General features: G+C 46.0%; 1 protein-coding gene across 2 annotated transcripts in view; it reads left to right on the top strand.

Annotated features, from left to right (window-relative positions):
• The first annotated feature begins 3344 nt into the window (after positions 1-3344).
• The window catches only part of Smarcb1 (SWI/SNF related, matrix associated, actin dependent regulator of chromatin, subfamily b, member 1), a 27900-nt gene continuing 13550 nt past the window's right edge, over positions 3345-17694 (top strand). Inside the window, exons 1-4 of one of the 2 annotated variants that reach the window (XM_010603934.3) lie at positions 3345-3473; positions 5150-5279; positions 9540-9677; positions 12172-12299. In XM_010603934.3, the coding sequence (XP_010602236.1) occupies positions 3380-3473; positions 5150-5279; positions 9540-9677; positions 12172-12299 (490 nt within the window). In that variant the 5' untranslated portion in view covers positions 3345-3379. Of the gene's footprint in view, positions 3501-5149; positions 5280-9539; positions 9678-12171; positions 12300-17694 lie in introns of both variants that reach the window. The other variant, XM_010603933.3, reaches the window with a different exon arrangement.

Below are 17694 nucleotides of genomic sequence, written 5' to 3'. Positions count from 1 at the left end.
AAAGGGGGACAGAAGGTGCTCCTGCCCCGGGAGGAAGAGTGCAGGCTGGCGGACAGGCGCCGGGCCGTAGGGGTGTGGGGTGTGTCTAAAGCACCAGAACCCCAAGGCCCTGCCCTGGATTCACTGAGTCACAAGCTGCACTTTCATGGGGGTTCCTGGTGTGTACCGCCCGGTGGGAGGAACAGGGGCTGGGCCACAGGAGCAGGGATGTGCAAAGTGGGGCGGCCTAGGGGGCCCCTGGGTGTAGAATTTTCGTTTATTTACCCATTATTTGGGAAATCGGGACGCACCCAGATGCCCAGGTTTGGGGTGCCACTGGTCCCGTTGTGAGTTGGTACAATTCCAACCGGTCGCAAAGAAATGGGATGTCCGATTACCCTTTGTGGCTCTTGAGGGGAAGCGGGGGTGGCATGGGGTGCACTACTGCTCTTGAACCTTTTTGGCTGTTCCGATTCTCAGGTGCACCCCCCCATTCCTTCCTGCGGGGTCCTGAACTCTCTGGTTATAAGCCTGAGGCTTAGAAAGGACTCCTCCTCTTTTTGTTTTTTGCCTCTGAGGTGGGCGGTGCAGATATTTTGATCTTTGTTTACCTGAAGGAACAGGTTGAGAGAAGGCTGTTTGCTTTGGTATGGATAAGGTCCCAGTGGTTGGAGCTAGATCTTTCAGCAATTAGGAAGCAATTGACACTTTGGATATCTGTGAACTGATTCTGAATTATTACAAGGGAAAGATCCTAAAAATCTTTTATCTTTGTCTAGAAGTGGAAGCGTTTTGTTGAAAAAGCTGACTTGAAGAATTGACTGTTGACTTTAGGAAAACCCTACAGTTGGCCTTCAGTGTAGGTTTTTACTGAATATATTAAGCTTTGCAGATTATTTCAGCCTAGCCTTTTTAGGTCTAACAGCAGTACTCAAGGCGTTTGTATTCCTTTTGTTTAAACAGTTATCTATATAAAATGCAGCTGTGCAAATGCCAAGCAGCAGAGTTTCTCCTGTAAGGAGGCAAGTGCCAACCCTGGACAGTTTGCATTGCAGAATGGTATGGATTACCTCTTGGTACATCAGTTTTCAGCATCATACTCAAACATTTCTTTTTTCTTTTTTTATCTGCTTTGGAAACAGTTTCAGCATAGCATGCTGAATGAAACGCAAAATGGTCATCCTGGAGTTTTCGGAGCACCCCATGATTCCTGTCTTAACTGTGTCAAGTTGTGAAACCAATAATGTCAGTAGCATCAGATCTTTGTTTCCATTTTTGGTTAAAAGTTTTGTAAAACAAAAAGGGCAGGATGGAGTAACATTTTCACATTATCACTTAAGTGTTACTGTTCCAAGATGACTGGTTGTGGTGGGGACAGGGAGCCATTGCCAGTCCATCTGCCACAGTTTAGAATGGTCATTACCCAATAGGCACCTGCTTAAATGTAGGCTATAAAAGTCCAGTTTCAGTCTGTGATATGGGGCAGGTTTAAATCTGAGCCGGGTGTGGTGGTGCACGCCTATAACTCCAGCCCTTGGGAGGCTGAGGCTGGGGGATTGAGGCCAGCCTGAACTAATAGGGAGACTCTGTCTCAAACAAAAATAAAAACAAAACAAGAAATCCCAGGGCCTTGGGATGCACGTGTTTGTTCTACCACTGAAGCAGATCCCCAGCTGGTGTCATTTTTCTCACGTGTATAAAGAGATGTTTGGACTAAATGTCTCTAAGATCTTCCCCTGAACACATTTTAGGTTCTAAAAAGCTAACTAGTCTTTCAGCTTCATTCCTCCTAGCCCTCCCTGTTGAGAATAGTCATTGTGAGACCAGCATGGAGAGGCAATTGGCTTTCTGGGGCCTAGCTTAATAGTCATCAGACCTTTGGAAGTTAGGGAATGTCTGGGTCACAGAGTATATCTGTTCACTAGCTCCTGTAACAGAATTGGTTGGATGACCCTCAGCTCTGTATTCAGAGAGGCAGGCTGGCCATAGCAGCCTAGACATTGCCTCTGTGTGACATCTCTGATCTGTCTTGGGAGGGCATCTGCAGTCGCTATGTAATCCCTCTTCTCCCGGTATCTACAGGCAGTTAGATTTCAAAGTCATAGAACTGAGAGGGCCTTATGAAATCTCCAAGTTTAGCATCTTCATTTTACATTCAGAAAGCCAAGATCCAGAGAGGATTAAAGCTGAGAAAAGCCAGGAAGGCAAGCTTCATTGTTTTAAATTCTCAAGGGACCTTGGGAGGGATCTGGGATCCAAGAGCCCCACCGGACCATGATGGTATTGATGGGTGCTGGTATTTCAAATTATCTTCAAAACCTAATGGAAAGTGTATTTTTGGCTGTGGATGACACACACATCAAGTAGCAACGAGGGGACTGCATTCTCTGTGTGACAGATGAGGGATGACGGTGGCTGCTCTTCTCATTGTGTTCATTGGCTGCAGTTGTGAATCATGTAAAACTTTTCCTTGATGAGAAATGGGAGAAGCACACTTTTAATAAATATGTACTATCCTGGGAAGATAGACTGGAAAAAATAAGATAAGCGATCCTTTGTAGGGCAGAGTTCACAGATGCCAACAAAGGAGTAAAGAGACCCCAAAAAAGGAGAATAATTCCAGGTCACATGTGGAATCAGCACCTGTCACCCCATCCACAGTGGCTGTCCACAGCAGCGTGACTCTGGAGTGATCATTTCTGAGAAGTTATTGCGATCATGGGCTGTCTTTATAAAAACCTTAGGACTAGCTTTCATTTCATGAGGAAAGTTGTACTTTCAGTATTTGGTATAAACAAACCAAAGCTATTGTTTGGGGAAATAATGATTTATATGGCAGTCTGGTGATCTCCAGTAAGTGCTCTTTAGACTCTTTGGAAAAATTCCTTTGGTATCCCGGGTTTGGGTTTTGTTACTAAAGAAAGCAACATGGGCCATGGGGGAAATTATCCTGCATCTGTCTAAAATTAGAAGGCTTTTTTTGGTGTTTATTACATCGTTAAAATATCAAAGTCTGCTTCTTGAGATAAAAGAAGGTCAGAGAAGCCTGTATTTCTAGAAAGTGCCAGAGATCCTTAGTCCAAAATAAAAAATCACCATGAGCTTCTTGCTGAGCTTTGGAGGCTTCTTACTAAGCTCTGAGGGCCTCCCTTGCAGACATCTGGTCATGCCTTTTGGAACTCTGCACAGATGTGGGCCAGATGTGCACTGTTGTTGAACCCTTGATGTCAGCAGAATGTGTTTTATTGCTGCTGAAAGCTTGGCGCCTGGGGGCCACCTCGAGGCCTGTTTATTGGGCACTCGATTCGGCTGAAGAGGACCTTCCATTGCCTTTCGCTTGGAGATGTGACCCTCATAATGAGCCTTCTTGCTTTACCCATAGGTGGGAAACTACCTCCGTATGTTCCGAGGTTCTCTGTACAAGAGATACCCCTCACTCTGGAGGCGACTAGCCACTGTGGAAGAGAGGAAGAAAATAGTTGCATCGTCACATGGTAAAAAAACAAAACCTAACACTAAGGGTGCGTCTTCACGAGGGTTTGTAAACCTGTTTCAAAACCACTCGCTTATGTCATGAAGATAAAACGTTTTCACTCCAGTGTCTTCACTGCAGCCTTGACCTTAGGCAGGGACTGTCCCAGGGGTGGGGCCGCCCTCCGAGCACACATATGAGGCTCAGGTAAGAGCGTGGCTCTGGGAGCCGTTGGTGGTCCACTGTCAAGTATTTCCAGCTGGGCCAGTGGGTGTGAGTGGGCCCAGGTAGGGAGAGTAGCAGGTGCTGTGAAGACATGTTGGTCTCAAAACGTTTTAGGAATGCTGTGATGCTCTACCATCTGCCGTGGGCGTGTCCATAGTCACCCTTCATGCCGCTCTCGTGGTGGGTGGTGGCCCCAGCCCCCACTCCCCTCTTGGGCTTTCACTGCTTGCCTCTCAAAACATATCCATCCCATAGCACTTCATGCCGGTGGCCAGTGTGCTACGCTCATGTGCATGTCCTTGCTCCATGTGGCCTGCTGTGTGCCTGGGGCTTGCTAGTGAGTGCCCGACACTGGTGAAACTAGCGTGCTTTGGGTCATGGCAGCTCTGTGCAGGGCAGAGATACGCTTCAGAGATTCCTGGGGCTTCTGTCGTGGGTCACCTCCAGACAGAACATTTGGATATGGATGCAGTGAGCCATTTGGCAGGTTTCAGAACTGCTTCCCACTTAACAATGGCGCCTTGGAGAGAGCTGCCCTGGGCCTCTGAGTGAGTGTGTGAGTGTGTGTGTGTGTGTGCGCGTGCGCAATCCTGGTGCTTCATAGTCTGTCCTGTTTGGTGTGTCTGTAGATGCTACTGTGTTTTTGTACATTGTGGGCAGTCTAGGGGTTCTTTTAACGCAGGAGCCAGAGCTGCTTTTTTTCTGTTGCTATAACCTTTCCACTCACTTGCCTAAAACAGTTTCCTGTGTGTCTTCTTCTGCACCAAGTGGAGCACCAGTCAGTAACACAGTGACTCCCTAGCTTTGCTTTCCCCTCTGCGAGTCCCTGGTGAAGTCTTGGTGATGCTTCTGCCTGGTGCCTTGGCGATACCTTCCCTATAACCAGTTGATTCCTCTAGGGGGAGCCAGACTGGGCCCACAGACCAAGAGAAGAGCTAGGGGTCAAGTTGCCACGAATCTGTCCTGTTTTCTGGATAGCGCATCTAGACTGGCTTGGGAACAGGAATTCCTCTTTGGTGTGAAGCAGCTCTTTCCAACTCTCTGGGCTCTTGTTTTAAAAGAAAAGTACTCATTTTTCATTCCATCTCCCACCTTGCTTCATGTTGTGGACTGCAGTGGTGTCCGACCTCTTCCCACTGGGGCATTCTTCTGGAGCTTCTTGAGTCCTAGTGGGCTGTGCTGCAGCCCCTGGTGCTGCAGCTGCCCCAAGCATTTCCTCTGCCCTTGAGCCGGTGCTTTGGAGCACATTAGTCCAAGTCAGTCCTAATGGAGGCTTTACTTGGTAGGACTTCTAAATAAAGCCCTCCGTCCAGATCGCCCGTTTGGAAGAGGCCAGCATTCAGCAGTAGTAAGTTCGACACCTTGCTTTTCCCACTTCCTGCATGCGAGGACTTGATGTGCTGTACAGTTGGCTGGCTGCTGTTTGCTATCGCCCCCAGCAGGGTGACCGCAGTAGTGTCCGTCTACTTACAGATCATGGCTATACCACCCTTGCCACCAGCGTGACTCTGTTAAAAGCCTCTGAGGTGGAAGAGATTCTTGACGGCAATGATGAGAAGTACAAGGCCGTGTCCATCAGTACAGAGCCCCCCACCTACCTCAGGTAATGTCCTCCTGGCTCAGGTATGCTCCAGGGACACCACGGGATTTTTTTCATACTCAGAAACAGTTTAGGGTAAAGTTGAACTCTCTTGCAACACCATCCACTATGCTTACAATTGTCGTAACTGAGTTTCTAAGTTTCTTCTGTGTCTTTGAATTCCTAAGAAACAGAGCCAAATCTTGAATTCTGGAGAATGATTAGGAATGCTTTGAAAGTAGGAGTCATATGTCAGGAAAACTAGTGGCTCAAATAAAGTTACAAAAGAAGCAAGCAGTGGATTTGGATGTATAAAAATTTAGAACCTTTAAAGGAATATTTATAGCCGGGCTTGGTGGCGCATGCCTATAATCCCAGCACTCGGGAGGCTGAGGCAGGAGGGTCGCTGTGAGTTCAAGACCAGCCTGGGCTACATAGTGAGTTCCATGTCAGTCTCAACTACATAGGGAGACCCTGTCTCAAAAAAAACAACAACAACAAGAGAATATTTATAGTGAGTGACAGTTAAAAAGGCAAGTAATTAGAAATTTTCTGTATGTTTTTGCCTATATATTCAGATTTATAAGAAAAACTTGAATACTCTAGTACAGTCCTGGTAAACCTACAACAGGCGTGCCACAGTAAGTTGTTTTTGTCATTCATACCTCTAAAAGGTTTGCCATCATTGCTTTTGTAGTTTTGGTTTTTGTTTGTTTGTTGTTTTCATGGTGCTGGGAATTGAATTCCGTGCCTCGTGAGCACATGCGCTCCCACTGAACTACACTGCCAGTCCCCCATAGGTAAATAAATAAAGGATGGTCCACATCTGGAAAATACAAGGGGAAAACAAGAGGAATGCTTGTCTTTATGTGAAATCTTATTTTTTTAGGTGGTGGGATTAAACCCAGGGGCCTGTGCATGCTAAATGCAAAGTGCTTTTCCATTTACTCAAAGAACTAGCAACATAAAGAACTGGGAAACGTGTGATAGAACTAGAAATAATTTAAAAATAAACTGCATGTGATGATGCGCATATAATCCCAACACTCGGAAGACTGAGGCAGATGGATTGCGAGTTCGAGGCTAGCCTGAGCTACGTAGCAAGGCCTTGTCTCAAAACAAACAGAAGAAAAAAGAATTTGAAAGAACAAAGTAAGTCATCTCATTACATGTACAGAGATGTTCTTTGGAGAGTTGTGAATAATAATGGAAACTACTGGGGCCAGGGATTTAGCTCAGTGGTGCAGCCGCCTGTCTTGCAAGCGCAAGGTCCCATGTTCAATCCCCAGTACTCCTCCCACCCCCCAAAAAGGTAGTTGTGCTGGGGATTTAGCTTAGTGGTTCTGCCGTCTACCTTGCAAGCGCAAGGACCTGGGTTTATCCCTGGTACCAAAAAAAGGGGGGGGATTATGGAGGCAACACCCCACAATGAGTGTGTGGCCTTAGGGAAAAGCCAGATATCAGAGGATGCACCCACTTGAATGGACTGGGAGGTGACCTTTTACATCGTCTTTAAGTAGACCCTGCAGGAATCTGAGATGTGGCTCAAATGAATGAGACGTGCAGAATACCAGATGGTACCTACCTACCCAGTGCTTCCAGCTCTCAAGAAAAAAATGCACCTCTATGCACAGAAACCAGGAAGCACTAGCGGGATTATTGTTCAAAGTGATGTGGTTGTGGAAAATCTTTTTTTTTTTTTTTCCAGATTTTCTGTCAACTTTTCTATTGGATTATTTTTATGACTCCCCCCAAGAACAGTGGCATGCATCCAGCCTGGCCATTGTTGTAAACGCATGCTCAGCAGATTCTTGTTCCCCCGAGGGATGTGGTCAGAACATAAGGATGGCTAGACCTTCCTGGGAAGTCACAGAAGGAAATTATGTGCATATGGATGGTACTTTTAAGTTTGCACATGTCAGCTGAGAAGCTTTTATGGGCTGGTAAATAATTTCTTGGTGATCATGTCATATGAAGACCAGCTGAAGGAATAGAATTCTGTCACCCTGGAGGTAGGACATCAGTTTTAGGCAGTAGCAGAGTTTTGAGCAAAGCAGCTTTGGCTGGCTTCATGCTGCCCTCTGAGCCTCCCTCCCCTATCACAGTTCAGGCAGAGGCTGGATGCCCCTTCCTGGAGCTCTTGGGAAGATCTCATGATGAGACCCAGGTTGGATTGCATGATTTAGATTCTCATATTCTGTGTATGTTGTAATTTCTCATGTTCTGCGAGTATGTTATGTTTGCTGTGCCTGTTATCTGTAACATAATTCGCATTCTTCACTTGAAACGGCTAACAGATGAAAGGCATGGGCCTAGAAAGGAGAGAGATTGCTACCAAAATGAGACAGGATTTTTTAAGGAAGCTCAGCACAGCTGTAGGAGGATATCCATTCCAGCTTCACTGGACTTGTCCATGGGAGTTGTAAAGAATCCATAATCCAAGGTCCTCTTCCATCGATGGGAAGTCACTTGATCCTGGTAGGACTTAAAATTTTGCACTCTTGAGTAAACCACTTGCCAAGACAGGCTGAGATGGGGACCCTGGACTTGCTTCCCAGCTCTTAGGCCCTGGGCATATTAATTCCACTTTCTCTACATGTTCAACATCTCTAAGGCTGATGATAAGATCAGACCTGCAATATAGGAGATTTGCTGTAGTCCTTGGCAACTTGGGCACTATAGGTCCCTCCCTGGCCCCATCTACACTCAAGGGTTGGTTCTGGACCTCAGTATTGGAAGCATAAGTGGCCCTAGCTTTTGAAGAAAAGAGTTAAGAGCCAAGGGCCTTCTACCACTTCTGGAAAGAAGAAAGGCCTGAACCCTGCTTCCCCAGGCTCCTCCTTGGAGGGTGTTGTCCAGCAGCTTATCACTTGCTGTGAACTGTGGTGGGCAGTAATTGCAGTGGTGTCACTATAAAGGTGAACGTTGCTTATAGTTCTGCCAGGAAGGACAAACACACAGAGCACTATGGGAACCTAAGTGTTGACATCTGTCTAACCCGCAACTGGAGCCTTGGTGTAAAATAGTTCATTAGCAAAAGCAACATGAAATTCAGACAAAAGAGTGAGTCCTTCATGGGATGTAAGCTACTTAAATTATGCTGGAGATCACTGTTTAGAAGATATTTACTAATTCTGCTCATCTCTGTTGTTCTGGAAGGTCAGAGACCAGAAGCCTTGCCTAGTCAGTCTTCCTATAGCCAGCACTTTTAAAATCACAGTCTGGCCAGGTGTGGTGGCACACTCCTGTAATCCCAGCACTTGGGAGGCGGAGGCAGGAGGATCGCTGTGAGTTGGAGGTCAGTCTGGGCTGCATAGTGAGTTCAAGGCCAGGCTGAACTACATAGCAAGACCCTGTCTCACAAAATTAAAAATAAATAAGGTAAAATCACCCTCTACCAGGTACCTGCCAGTAGTTCCAGTTGCACAGGAGGCTAAGCTGTGAGGATTGCTTTTATCCAGTTCAGGGTTAGCCTGGCCAACAAAGTAAGAACCTCTCTCAAAATAATAAGAATGATTATCATCATCCCAAACTGATCACATTTCTCCCTTCTATCCTTTTGGAGACTGCCAGCCACTTTCTAGATAGATAGTCTCTTTTTTTCTTTTAAGTAGGGGCAAAGTTTATTTGATTTTTTGTTTGTTTGTTTGTTTTTTGTACTGGGGATCAAACTCGGGACCTTGCGCTTGCCAGGTGGGTGGCGGTACCACTGAGCTAAATTCCCAGCCCTGCACAGTTTATTTGAAAAAGTAAAAGTGAAGAGTGAGAGAGAAACTGGCCCTGCAGAGTGAGCTAAGCTAAGTAAAGAGGAAAAGGCAAGATAAAAGATCACCCTGGAGAAAGCAGGGCAGGCTATCGTGAGGAAAGCCACAATAGCCAGCATTTCTCACAGTCTCTGAGACCTTACTGTCTTCCAGCAGTCACCCCCACTGCTGCTGCGCTCTGTCTGAAACACGCAGTGAAACCGGACTCCATGTTTAAGGTTCTTCTCCAGTGTTCACCCTTCTGGGAAGCCTCTCTCTTTTGCCCCTTTGCTTAATCAGGAACATTCCTTCATGGGAGCCATGCCTACTGTGCCCTGGCAAGGGTTTGCATCTGATTTATGCTCTTTTCCTTGTCCAGATACCTCTCGGTGTGGGTGAGAGCTTGGAGAGCGGAGCCCCACGGAGTCGGGTGCACAGACATCCTCGTCGGGAGCCTAAAGCCCTACACAATGTCCCCTGAACACGAGTAGGGCAGACCTGGACCCTTAATCTGACCAGGCCTTTTTCTTGTGTTCCCTAGGGAACAGAAGGCCAAGAGGAACAGTCAATGGGTCCCCACCCTGCCCAACAGTTCCCATCATCTGGATGCTGTACCTTGTTCCACCACCATCAATAGGAACCGCATGGGCCGGGACAAGAAGAGAACCTTCCCTCTGTGGTGAGTTATGCAGCCACGCTGGGCCTGCGCACTGAGTCCACTTCCACCCTCCAGTGACTTTTATTTTTTGTCTCCTTTCCAGAGAAATCTGCTGGGACCTTGGGTTGTCCTAAATACTATTCCAGTGCTTCCCGTTCTTTGAAAAACTGTTTCTCCTGACTCGTCACTGGCTTTCCCTGGCCTCCCTGGTTCCCCCTGCTTTGATCTCTCACTTTTTTTCTCTCCCTTCGCTAGTACCTCATTTGGGCTGCTGAGGGGCCAGTCTCTGGACTTTTCTCTGCCCTCTGTGTCTCAGCAGCTGGTCAGAGCCAGTCTGAGGGCTTCACACACCATCCACAGGACTCTTACTGTGTCTGTTCCCTGTGCCTGCTGGGACAAACCACTGAAAAGTAGGTGGCTTAAAGCAGCTCACATTTATTCTTTTGAAATTTTGGAAGCCAGGAGTCTGAAATCTGTTTCACTGGGTCCAAATCAAGGCATAGGCAGGGCCGAGTTTCCTTCAGGGAGTGAGTGTGCTCCTGCCCCTTCCTGCTCTGGTGGCCGGTAGATTCCTTGCCTCGTGGCCACATCACTCTCTTCTCTGCCTCCATAATCACACGGCCTCTTCCTTTCTATTATGAAATCTTCCTCTTTTTCTCTCTTAGGAGGACACTGTGAGTCAGGTGCATGGCAAATACCTTTCACTCAGCTACTCTGGAAGCTGAGGCAGGAGGAACACAAGTTCAAGACCAACCTAGGCAACCTAGTAAGATTCTTTTTCAAAGTTAAAAATAAAAACTAAAAAAGGTCTGGGCATATAGCTCAGTGTTAGAACATTGGCCTAGCATGTGCAAAGCCGTGGCTTTGTCCCCAGTACTGCCAAAAAGAAAAAAGAAGATGTTGTGGTATAATATATGGCCCAGCTGGACAGTCTCTCAGCGTCCTTCCCTTAGTCACGTCTGCTTAGTCTCCTTTTTTGGGCCACATGAGGTAATGGTCACAGGTTCATGGGATTAGGACATAGACGTGTTTGGGGGAACATTTCTCAGGCTCCTGTACCCACATTGTATCTGAGGCCCAGACGTCCACAGCTGCTGCCCTCACCCTCAGCCGCACACTGCCTGCAGGCTTCTCCATCTCGGGGGTTGGCATCTGTCCTTGCCCTTGTTCAGGCCAAGAGCCTGGAACTCTTTCTTACCGCCTTCCTTTTTCTCTTGCCGCAAGTCTAGTCTCAGCAGATTCCTCCTTGCTCAGCCCTCCAGGTTCCTGGAATCGGGCCACCCTTGGCCGGCTACCTGTTGGGTCTCGCTGAGTGTTTGTGCCCAGCTCACCTCCTTGCTGTGTTCTCCCCTCTGCAGCCAGCCCAGGTCTCTTTGTCCAGGCAGATTGGGTAGCTCCTCGGAGAGGCCCGCAGACTCTGGCCACACTTAGAACAGAGGCTGGGTTCTCTCCGCGGGACTGCTGCTGCTGCTGTGCTCTGCTCGAACTCTGGCCTCCCCTCACCAGTCAGGTCACCGGAGCCCCGCCCCACCCCTCACTGCTGGAGCTCAGCCCTCCTGCCGCAGGGGCAGGGCTCGCTGCAGCCTCCCTCTGCCGTTCCTTCCCTTGTCCCTTCCTCCTTCCCCTCTTCACCTCCACCTCTCCTTCCTTCCTTCTTTCTTTCTCCCTACTTTCCTTTCTTTCCTCCTACCGACCGCCCACCTCAGTTTAGCTGTGTTTCCCCTTTCGAGTAGCCCCTCCTACCTCCAGCCTTCCCACCACTTCCCAGAGCTCTCACGTCTGGCGTTCCAAGTGTTTTCCTTGCTTTCCATCTTCTGTTTCACAGATGCCTTGGGTGTCCTGTGTACCCTCTCTCCTACCTGACTGCTCCATGTCTACTCTCTTTGTCTTCCTGAAATATAGTACTCCCTTGCTCCGAATCTTGAGGCTCCCTCTGGGCAGGGGCCAGAGATTGAGAACTGTCAGCATTTCAGTACCTCCTGGCTTTGCAGAGTCGCCAGGACCTCACCCCTGCACGATCTCTCCGCCTTTGCTGACCATTGGCTCCTCCCTCAGCAGTTCCTCCCCTCTCTTGCCTCTTGGCCTTTGCTTGACTGTTCCTCTTCTATAAACACTCTTCTCCTTTCCCACAGTTTTCTGTGGCAATCCTGCGCACTTCGGCCTCGAATCTCCCATTGAAGTATGCCTAGGTCTTGTTTCACTGCCTAAGTCAGCAGCTTTCTGACCCTTCCGTGTGTCCATGAAGCCTACAGTTCTGCTCTGTTAACGCCATTTGTTACCGATAGGCTGATGCTTGTCATTATGGCTCCCACCGTCCCAGTCTGAGGGTGGCTTTATGACCTCTCCTGATCTCTTTATGTGTGGCTTCAGTAGTAGGTGAGAAGGGGCCTTTCCCCTCCAGCCACGTTTGCAGTGAACTGAGGTGCGGAAGGAAGCTGAAAACTCACATCCCTGGGGCCCCAGACAGAGGGACCCACGGTGCCCTGGCTGACTGTTGCTCCTGTTTCACTTTCAGCTTTGATGACCATGACCCCGCTGTGATTCATGAGAATGCGTCCCAGCCTGAGGTGCTGGTGCCCATCCGGCTGGACATGGAGATCGATGGGCAGAAGCTGCGGGACGCCTTTACCTGGAACATGAATGGTGTGTGAGGGAATCTCAGCTGGGCTGTCTGTCGGACACGTGGCTGTGACAGCAGGGGTGGTGGCACGCTTCATAACGTGTGGGCTCTGGGTTCGTCCTGCTTCTGCTGTTGTTCCCTCTTTGTAGGCTGAGCAAGTGTCCTGGTCCATTTTCCGTTCTAACAGAATATCTGAGCCTGGGTAATTTATAAAGAAAAACAGTTCATTTTGGCTCATTGTTTGGAGGCTGGAGCGTCTGTGATCAGGTGACCACAGCCGGTCAGTTTCTAGTGAGCACCATATGTTGCTTTGACTCATGGAAGTGCAAGTAGACAGCTATGAAAGGGACAAAAGAACGAGTGAAGTGTAATAATTCCTCTCTCTCCCTTTCTGTTTCAACCCCTTGAAGTTAAGGACCTTCTTTTTTTAATTGCTGCTTTCCTTATAGTGCTTACTAGAAAATTTAACCATAGGAACTTAGTTGTCCAAATTTAAGTGTGCACTTACTATCTTGTTTGTTTGTTTGTTTGGTATAGGGATCAAACTCGGGACCTTGTGCTCAAGAGGCAGTGGCAGAACCACTGAGCCAAATCCCCAGCTCGTTGTTTATTTATTTGGGGAGGGTTTGAGACAGGCTCTTGATATCTACTTCAGGCTGGCCTTAAACTCACTATGTACCCCATGCTGTCCTCAAACTTGGGCGATCCTCCTGCCTCAGTCTTCTGAGTGCTGGGATTACAGGTGTGTGTCACCATGCTTGGCATATATTGTTATTTTTCTTTTAACAGTACATAGAAGGGCCACGGATTTAGCTCAGTGGCAACAACACCTGCCTCAAAGTGCAAGATCCTGAGTTCAATCCCTGGTACCAAAAAAAAGGCATAGAAAGTTTTTACTATTTGTTTATACTCTCATCCTATCTCAGAAAGGATGTAAGGAACTAATTTAAATGAAAAGAAGTAGGGAAAACTTAAAAAAAAAAAAAAAGTTAAACTAGGCAGTGTAAGAAAGAGGCCAGTGCTATGGTTCATACTTGGATTGTAATGGGTGTGCATTGCTGGGAGGTGGGTGTGACTCTCAGCTTTGCAGAACCAGGCAGAGATCCAATAGTCAGTTCTAAGTTCACACTGTGGTCAGGGTTTGCATTAGCCTGTGGCTCAAAAGAGGCAGAATCATACATAGTACTTAAATCAGAGACAGCTTTTCTCCGTGATCCTCATGAAGAGAACACAGTATGATACAGTGAAGACCAGCATGCATCTGTGACTCCACCGTGGGTTTCATGCCTGAGTCTCCTCGTAAGAACCCTCATGTGAAATACAGTCACCAGCCAGGAGTGGTGGTGCACACCTATGATCCCAGCACTCCAAAGGCCAAGGCAGGAGGACCGCTATAGTTTGAGGCCAGCCTGGATTACGTAGTGAGAGCCTGTCTCAAAAAGAGTAAACATGTAGAAAAACAAAACAGTGTTCTGCAGACTTCCTCAGCCATCAGTGGCACTTAACATGTTTAAGAGCTGTTGACTCTTCCCCGGGTGGTTAAAAATGACAAAATAACTGGGCATGGTGACATGCCTGTAATCCCAGGACTCGGGAGACTGAGGCAAGAGGATCGCCTCAAGTTTGAGGCCAGCCCAACCTACATAGTGAGACCTTGTCTCCCAAAACAAAATAGGGCAAAGGATGTGGCCAAGTGATAGAACACTTGCCTGGTGTGTGTTAGGCCCTGGGTTCAATCTCTGGTGGTTTAAAAAAAAAACAGCCAAAATTGATTTGGTATGTTTTTAGTCATATTTGTTTACTTTGAAAGTATGAAGCAAAAACAGAACTGAAAGGAGAAATAAACAAACCGACAGTTATATTAGAGAGTTCAACATCCTTCTCTCAGCACCTCATAAAACTAAAAAGAAAATCAGCAAGATGGTAAAAAAAAATTGAAAACAAAATCAACTCACAGAATCTGATTAGCATTTATAGAACACTTCAACACAGCTGAATATGCATTCTTTTCTGGTGCCCATGGAAATATATTGTATAAATCAGATCATATGTCATAAAACAACCTCGACAAATTGAAGAAAATTAAAGCCATACAGAATGTGTTTTCCAACTCCAATGGACTCAAATACTTTCAAACTAAACAAAGACACTTTAAATAATTCATGGCTCAAAGAAGAAGTCTAAAGGGAAATTTAAAAATATACAAGGACCTAAATGAAAATACAACCTTCTCAGAATATGTGGAACACAGCTAAAATTGTGCCATGTGGGTAGTGTGTAGCATTAGTGCATACATTAGAAAATGAGAAGAGCTTCAATCAGTAGTCTAAGCTCTTGTCTCAACAACTTAAGAGCAAAATGAAACCAAAGCAAGGAGAAAGGAGTACGCAGTAGAGAGAGAAGCAGAAATCAATGAAACTGAAATGAAAGACAGCAGGGAAAACTGATGAAACATAGCTGGTACTTTGGAAGATCAGTAAAATTGGCAGCGTCTAACAAGACTGACAAAATATACGACTATGAACTGCAGGTATCAAAAGGAATAAAACTGTACACATATAAAATTGATGATTTGCACAAAATGATCAGTTCCTTATAAAACACAAAAGTACAAACAGATACTTAATTGCCCCACAACTTTTTGTGTGTGTGTACACAATGCTAAGGAGCAAACTCATGGCCTTGTGTGTGGTAGGCAAGCACTCTTATCACCGAGCTGTCTATCCCCCAGCTGTGCCCAATAACTATTAAGGAAATAGAATGTATAATTTTCAACCTCCCAAAATATCTGGGTGAGGTGGCACACGCCTGTAATCTCAGCACTCTGGGAGGCTGAAGCAGGAGAATCACAGGTTTGAGCCCACCTCTGGGAACTTAGTGATATTCTGTTTCAATATAAAAGATTTTTTTCTGTTCTCCCTCTGCCCCCCAGTACCAGGGATCAAACTCAAGACCTTGCAATTGTGAGGCAGGCGTGGTGCCACTGAGCTAAGTCTCCAGCCCTCAATATAAAAGATTTTTTTAAAGGGCTGGCCTGTAGCTCAGTGGGAAAGCCCTGGGTTTAATACCCAATACCCCACCCCCTAAATATGTCTAATTTAGCTCACAGTTTCTGGAGGCCCAACAACATAGCACCTGGTCCTGCTCAGCTCTGGTGTGGGCTTCACAATGGATGGCATGCGTCATAATGACAGGAGTGTTTGCAAAAGAGAGTGCGTGGCAAGAAAGGAAGCCAGAGACCAGGGAGAAGATTGCGCTTATATAACAACACACTATCAAGTGAACTAATTCACTCAGTGAGACTGGCATTGATTCCCTCACTGGAGGCACTCCCATTGATCTAAACGCCTTCCACTAGGCCCCGGATTGAACCAGACACTTTGCACATGCTCTGAGCTGCATCCCTAGGCTCCCAAGGCTGGATTTAAACTTGTGTCTTGTGATCCTCCCGCCTCTTGCCTCAGATATTCCTGTAAGTCAAATAGTTGAGATTATAGTAGGCCATAGGCCCCGCTTCTTTTATTTTTTTTCCTTTTTGAGACAGAGTCTCTTAAGTTGCCTACCCTGGGCTTAAATTTGTAATCAGGAGGACTCCCAGAACACTGGGGTTACAGGTGTGTGCCACCACAACTGGATAAACTCCATTTTGTTTTTGGGGGGGTTTTTTTGGTTTTTTGTTTGTTTTTTGGTACGGGTATGAACTCAGGTCCTTGTGCTTGCAAGTCAGGCCACCAAACCGCTGAGCTAAATCCCCGGCCCTTATTTTGTTTTGTTTGAGACTGGGTCTCACTGTGTAGCACAGGCTGACTTTGCATTCTCAGCAATCCTTCTGCCTCAGCCTCCTGAGTGGTGGGACTGGCACCACATCTGGCTGGATAAACCTCTTTATATTTCCCCAACTTCTGTTGTTTTATTACTGCAATGGAGCATGGGCTTATACAACTGCCATTTAGTATTACGCAGTAATAAAGGAATATATGTGTAAATCTGACAAAAAATATATATGAGTTTTATGCCAAAAACTATAAAACATTGCTGAAAGAATTTTTTAAAAATCTAAATAAATGAGGGCTGTGGATTTGGCTCAGTGGTTCCACCACCTGCCTCACAAGCACAAGGGCCCGAGTTTGATCCCTGGTACCAAAAAAAAAAATTTTTTTTAATTAAATGGAAAGACATACCATGTTCATTGACTAAAAGACTCAAGATGTAATTTCACACTAAATTGATATATAAGTTTAATGCAATCCTATCAATATCCTAGCGAAGTTTTTATATAGACAAAATTATTCTAAAATTTATAGTGATGGATTTTGGCTCAGTGGTTCCACCATCTGCTTCACAAGTGCAAGGGCCCAAGTTTGATCCCCGCTACCAAAGATAAATAAATAAAATAGATAGTGAAAGGCAAAGGAACTACAAGAGCTAAATAAATTTTCAAAAGAATAATGTAAGAAATAATTTTACTTACTTTCAAAGCTTACTGTATAGTTATAGTTAAACCTTCAGGCATGGGCAAAATGACAGACATATGTATCAGTGCAACAAAATTAAGATTGCAGAGACATCCACACAAAGAAGCCCTACTTTTTGTTTGTTTGTTTGTTTGTTTGTTTCAAGACAGTGTCTCGATATGTGGTTCAAGCTGGCCTTGAACTTACTTTGTAGCCCAGGGTGACCTCAAACTCACAGCAATCCTCCCAAGTCAGCCTTCTGAGTCTTGGGACTATGGGCCTGTGCCACCATGCCCAGCCAGCCCTACTGGTTTTCGACAAAGATGCAGGTGCATTTAATGCATGGAGGAAAGGTAGACCTTTGACAAAGTGGTACTAGAGCAATTAGATAGCTGCAGACAAAGGAATGACCTAAGCCCCACACTCATACAAAAGTTCACCTGCAAGGGATTATAGATTTAAATATAAACTACAAAACTTGTGGGAAAAAAAAATAGAAAATCTTGGGTATCTAAGGCTAGACAAAGAGTTCTTGGACAGCAACAGCATAGTCTGTAAGAGGAACTAGTAAAAATTGATTTCCATCAGAACTTTGATCTACGAAAGACTCCATTAGAAAGGTATGAAGACAAGCTGCAGAGTGCAAGAAAATATTTGGAAATCATATGTTTGAAAAAGGACTGGAATGTACAATAACTTTGAAATTTGTCAGTGAAAAAGAAAATCCAATTAGAATATGGGCAAAAGACATGGAGAGATTTCACTGAAGAAGATAAACAGATGGCACAGACACTGGAAAGATGTTCCACTTTGTACACTGTCAGGGGAATGCAAATTAAAACTCCACTATCATTCCGTACCTATAAGAAGTACATAACAGGGCCGGGAATTTAGCTCAGTGGTTCTGCTGCCTGCCTCGCAAGGTCCTGAGTTTGATCCCCGGTACCAAAAAAAAAAAAAAAAA

Source organism: Fukomys damarensis, unplaced genomic scaffold, assembly GCF_012274545.1.
Source record: "Fukomys damarensis isolate Sample0158 unplaced genomic scaffold, DMR_v1.0_HiC HiC_scaffold_12, whole genome shotgun sequence".
In the NCBI taxonomy this organism is placed as follows: domain Eukaryota; kingdom Metazoa; phylum Chordata; class Mammalia; order Rodentia; family Bathyergidae; genus Fukomys; species Fukomys damarensis.
The sequence above is the reverse complement of the archived record's forward strand: the minus strand, read 5'-3'. Positions and strand labels throughout refer to the sequence as shown.